This window comes from Mercenaria mercenaria, chromosome 18, assembly GCF_021730395.1.
Source record: "Mercenaria mercenaria strain notata chromosome 18, MADL_Memer_1, whole genome shotgun sequence".
Taxonomy (NCBI): Eukaryota; Metazoa; Mollusca; class Bivalvia; order Venerida; family Veneridae; genus Mercenaria; species Mercenaria mercenaria.
The window spans coordinates 24,769,288-24,775,287 of NC_069378.1; the positions used below are offsets into that span (position 1 = coordinate 24,769,288).

Here is a 6,000-nt window from a genome sequence, read left to right on the forward strand (position 1 = left end):
GCGTTGAAATGCTCAAATCATTGAATATTTAAAGGTCACATGCTTTTATTCACAAAAAATGCTTTAAAATAAGAGTTGCTTTTGCAAGAGTCATCATATTATTATTAAATGCATACTTTTGTTGGCTTTTTATTTCAATTGTACTAGAAAATCTTGTAAGAAAGGATAAAAAAGTCCGAAAATCACGATCGCGAAAACGTGTGACAAATATGAAAAAACGAAAGCAAACATTAAAAATTCTTGATAAAATACCCGTTTTAAATTTCATCTTTTCACCAGAACTATTGCATACTTATAATATCTGATTAGTTAAAACATTTATATTTTATTTTGCTCTAGCAAAATACCTCGGCAAAGATAATAAATTTGCGTAACGGCCGACCGGCTTATTTAATCGAATCAAGCACATAAAATAATTACTTTAAATTAACAACACATATTACACAATACAGCATAAGCTGTTACCGCTAATTAACAAGAGGTACAAACACAATAATCTGACGCTGCATTGTTTATCAATCATCTATATTACATACTGATGATAACCACGTGTCAGTCGGCGCGTGGCGTGATTGACATCTGTCAGTAGCTAATTAACATACGACGCTCCACCTACTGTCATACGCTGGTGTCGACAAACAGTATGAAGTTCACTGGGATTTTGATTGACAAGGGACAGAGCTTTCGAACTCGTTACGCATCAAAGAGTATTACCGCGAGACAAGCAGACGCCCACGGCATATTATGTGCGGGTCAGATACGAGTTTTTATCGATTTTCGCTGGTCAAAACCGGAACCTCGGGTCCACTGAACGCTCTTCAAACATTTTTCTACTATTTCTAAGGTTTCCACACCCATTGAAAATTGTGAAAGACCGTCAGCAATTGTGAACGGGTCCGATATTCGGTCGGGAAAATCGCTGGGAGTAATCTCCATTGCTTTGTTTACGATTTTGGAGGGGGGGAATTTCGGACGTAGGGGAATTTCGACTGCGGTAGGGGAAATCCTTGGCTGTGGGGGAAATCCTCGGCTGGGGGACGAGGCCGATATTCGGCCTCTGCTATAGAATAAAAAAAAACCCTGGGGAAAAAAAGTTAAAATTCGATCCCTGCTATAATGTTGACATGGTCAATAGTATTATGTACTGTATTACAAGTGTATAAGGTAATTGCTAGTAAATGTTATGATTAGTTGTCATAAAGAAATGTATGTACTGGTACTCCGGATCTGAAGGTCTAGGTTTACCAGACCCCTAACCACTGCCAATTTTTACTTGCAATACACGTAGCAAGTGGATGCCAAATTGTTCATATTTTAACCAGCCAGTTATTTTTTTCTGCTCAGTGTTGTATTTAGGGTTGGGTGAAACAAACTGGCCCATTATGCCTGTGACCTATTATGCCTGTTGGTGAGAGCAAAGGCAACATCATGAACATTCAATTTTTTGTTAAGATTGGCAGAGATCTGGAAAAATTACCTGTGACAGTAGTACAGGCGAATGCAAGGAAGAATACCGCTGAAGATAACATCTTGTTCTCCATGTCAACAGGGCTACATTTACTGTTTTACATTAATTTACTCTCTCTACCTCTCATGTTTTGGTGAAAGCCATTTTGTTCACTTTTTTGCTTCCGCCTAAATAAATAAACCCGAAAATTCATCCGCATTTTGAATTCGTACATTAAATATCAATACATGTTTTGGAATTCCTATTGATGAAATTAAAATATAGAGCGCAACCTACATATATTGTACTAAATAATGACTACTGAAAATGCATAACAACTTGACAATTTGTGCTAATTAGTTTGACGCGTATTAAAATAGTTCGGTGTAAAGATACAATACTACCCGCGTGGAAGTACCTACAGTAATGGTTACAATGTACTAAATGTTGCCGCACTGCCAGTTGCGGGTACAATCGACTGTGCAAGAAAAGAATTATAGCTCTTGGCCTTCTTACTCACATACCAGTGATAAAGAAATATAAACTATAGCATTTGCAGATCAAGAAAAGTGGATTTCAACAAATATTTTAACTGAAAAGTATAAAGAGGGCCATTATTTTGAAAAAATAAAATGCATGACAGTGTTATTGTCTTAATTTACTCATACATTTATTAATAATAAACAAGTGGACAATGTTTCAAAGCTATATCTGGGTAATTCTATAATTAATGGCCATACACTACATAACCAGTTTATTTTGTCACATATATCTTTCAACAAATAATCAAACATATACATTTTAGGTAGATTCTACTATTTATCTGTTGATCAGCAGTTCGAAACGGAGTAGATAATTCTCAATATCGGAGACAACTTATTTGGACGGTCCTCATAAACAGACTGTCACGTATTGCACATTTTGTTTTGATTTAATTTCACTTTTCCCCTAGTTAAACGTTTACAAACCATGATAAAACCGTTACTTAAAAGAAAGTAAAGCAAACTTGATTAACTTGCTTAACTTTTGTTTCCATGTACCATTTCATTTCCTAAACAATCTTTTTTTTTCATAACGACAATATATTCCATTCTTTTCCACACGAATGTGATGTAATAAAATACTCAGATGGCGCGAAACTATTCAAAGTCTAATAACGCCGTTGTCGAATTGTTATTTTCTAACTGTTACAAGATAAATTGCTAGGTTTATATCATACACTTTCTACCAGTCGTCACCGAACATGTTAAATACATAATTTGTTGTGTTTTATACAGGAATATCTACTGTGAAAATACAGTATACTTGTGAAATGTGTGTTTAACGTGTTTAAAACTGCCATTTCTATATGTAACTGCTGTCTGTTAGGAGTTGTGTGAAAATATTCCAAGAAATGTCATTACCGAATCTGTCATTTCCAAACCAATATTACGTTTAGGAGGTGACAAATATCTTCATGAAGATGACTAGATTCAATTCTGATTCGGAAAATGTATATCAATTTATATTTCTCCAGCCCCTCCACTGCCTGTCACAATCCGACACACAAACTAGATTCCATCCACGAATTTTCTTTATAAATTGTTAGTAAGAATTGTTAAATATTCATAAAAAATTCTCCCTCAATTAAGACTGCTGATATTTGTTAATTTTTGCATATACGAGGGGCGTTCAATAAATACCCGGAAAAGGCTCTCAATTCTTCATGTATCATCAAAAATAAATGAAAATGCTACAAAATGTAAACTAGGGAATACTGAGTTGATACGTCAAAATTAGATTGTCTTTGGATAAATAATAAGTAAATGCGAGTCCCCATGGCAACGACATATGACGTCATCCGGCCCAATTTTGTCTCTTTTTCTATTTTACATGCGCTAAGACATTACTCGCCACTTACCTATTTTTCAAGCTACCTTTTCTTAAATTGGGTGAATATTGGTATGGAAAGTAAGCGTTACGCCAATAACGTCAAATTATAAATGAGACATCATTAAAATATTTGGCAGGCATATTGAGTTGGTCGTCGCTTGAAAATCAGTGTTGAACAGAGATGTGAGATAACATTTTGTGTTCTGAATCAAAAATCAAGGAAAGAGACAAATGCTATGCTGAAAGAGGTTTAAGGGACAATGCCCTGAAGAAAACAAAATTTATTAGTGGGACGTGACGTTTAAAAGTGGTCAGGAGAATATTGCTGACGACTTGTGTTACAGACATGAAAAATAACGCTCAGTCACATTTAATAAATTAAAGAGTTCCTTGATAGGGCATCAGTTCAGTGTCCAATTTCTTCAATACGACAGAAACATCATATGAGCAGTATTTATTTATTCTTAGGAAGGTGTAAAACTGCATTTAATGGTGACAAACATTGAATCAATGGTAATCACGAGTTGTATTGATTAATTGAGTGTGATATAACAGCATCATAATGACTTTGGGCCGCTTTTGAGGTGATGGCGTTGCCTAGGAGACGACAAATAAATATTGTGCATGTTCTGAAATCTGTAATTTAGGTATTTATATTCAGTATGTTCATATCCTTCATTTTTTCAAATGTTACCAAAATGAGACCATAAATAAAGAAATGAGAGCACTTTTCCGGGTATTTATTGAACACCCCTCGTACATATGTCCTGGCTCCAAATAATCCCACATTTTTCTGTTATAGAGTACTACCCCATATGCTGTATCGCAAGTTCTATATATTACTCTCCCCCTCCCGCCCCATCCCCGATTTTGCTTGTTCATTATGAATATTGACACGTGATTGTATAATATAATTTTGTCCCCACTTAGAACAGAGCTATGTTATTGTTATGATAATTATAAATGTTCAAGTTCTAATTATTTAAGTGAGCCAGCTCTCGACAATTTTCAGCGTTTGATCTATCCGTCTATCATACACTGATGACTTCATTCTTGATTTGAATAATGTTATTATATGCTAATTTTGATTTTTTTTTACCCATTTCCCCCGCACTCACTGCGCACCCCCTTCAACCTCTTCCCACATTTTTTTTCTAGCCTTTACGTTGATGTTTGATTAGAAGTAAAATGTTTAAAAAAACTGTCATACATCTTTTTAACAATAATGGTGATTTATCGAAAGAAAATTCTAAAGGTTATATGTAAATCAACTCCCTCCATGAAATTCAATGTTTTATTATTTGAAAATGTTCTTAGCTCTTTATGTTCCGCTATACTCTGCAGTTCTTTTAAATGACTCTATGGAAGATGCTGACGAGTGGCTTCTCTGAAAAGTCTTATATGCTAAAAAGTAAACTTCTATATAATTGTGTTTGTTTTATTAAACTTTCCTTTCTACTACCTCAGCAATCCATAATTTCAATATTAACTGACCCTTTTCCGCAGAAAGAACTGAACAGAAACAGAACATTTTTATCTTGGAAAGGAAAACTGATGCTAACAATTTGAATAGGCAGAGTCTGATTTCATATTAGTACATGAAGATTTAATAACATATCAAGGGTTTATAGCTTATTGCATTCCATCTGGTACTTGTAAAGGACTAATTTAGTTAAATCATTATTCAAATAAATCCAGTACAGATAACTTTTGTCATTTCCGTAATAAACCTGTTACTCCCACAACAGACTGTCACTCAACGCTGATGGTGACCAAGATAAATGGAAAACAAGTTTTCAGATACAGGAAGGGACAGGATTCAATTCCTAAAATTACTACTAATAGCATCCAACCATTCACGTGATGTCAGTTGATTGAAATTTAGTCATAGTATACCGCCATGTTTTTGGGTAAATACATACTTCTGGAACCGTACACTTTCCATTACGTCTCACGGACAGACTCAATCAGACGGAGTTTGATATCATTTTGCTTGGTTGCATTCTAGGCTCCCAAATGATCGTCTTATAAATTTAAATTACCTATCAGGTCATTGATAAATATGCAATGCCATGTTGAATAAAGTTATTATGAGAAGAGTCTACCTGACTGTGGAGTAGACCTTTAGATTAATCATACTTTATTATTCTCTGTTATAAAGATACATACAATAACTTCGTTTTTACTATAAAAAACAATGTGACTGGACTACGAAGAATTTCAACATCAGCACACAACCCTTCCGATATAAAAATGGGACACATCACTAAACCGATTTAATAAGAGTAAAATACTTGCAAAAATACAAGAGCACATGTTTTAATCGAGCTACTGTGTTGTTCCTGAAAGCGACTGAAAGCGACTGTACCCAACCCGACTTAACAGCCTGCTTTATGTAATAATGCAAGAAAACACAACATGCATTACGTTTTCATGGCACATAATTTAAAACAAAAAGCATGTAAAATGTAATATAAAGCAATCAAGTGTTGGTGTGGCTAGTCTGTCCAACCAGTGTACTCATCTAGTTGATGAAATTTAGGCTATGACAAACAGAAATGGCACAAAGGGCACTCGTAACTGATGGAGTCCTGCAGTACTAGAAAAAAGCAATATAAAATACAATTAGTGCATAAAAAGTACTTATGTGTCATATATTAAATGCAAACAAGAGAAAAAGC

At 34.6% G+C, this 6,000-nt stretch overlaps 1 protein-coding gene across 2 annotated transcripts in view; it reads right to left on the bottom strand.

Annotated features, from left to right (window-relative positions):
• The window catches only part of LOC123538944 (TGF-beta receptor type-1-like), a 31,218-nt gene extending 29,434 nt beyond the window's left edge, over positions 1–1,784 (bottom strand). Inside the window, exon 1 of one of the 2 annotated variants that reach the window (XM_045323366.2) lies at positions 1,478–1,784. In XM_045323366.2, coding sequence (XP_045179301.1) covers positions 1,478–1,541 — 64 coding nt within the window. In that variant the 5' untranslated portion in view covers positions 1,542–1,784. The remainder of the gene's footprint in view (positions 1–1,477) is intronic. The other variant, XM_045323365.2, reaches the window with a different exon arrangement.
• Positions 1,785–6,000: the final 4,216 nt, after the last annotated feature.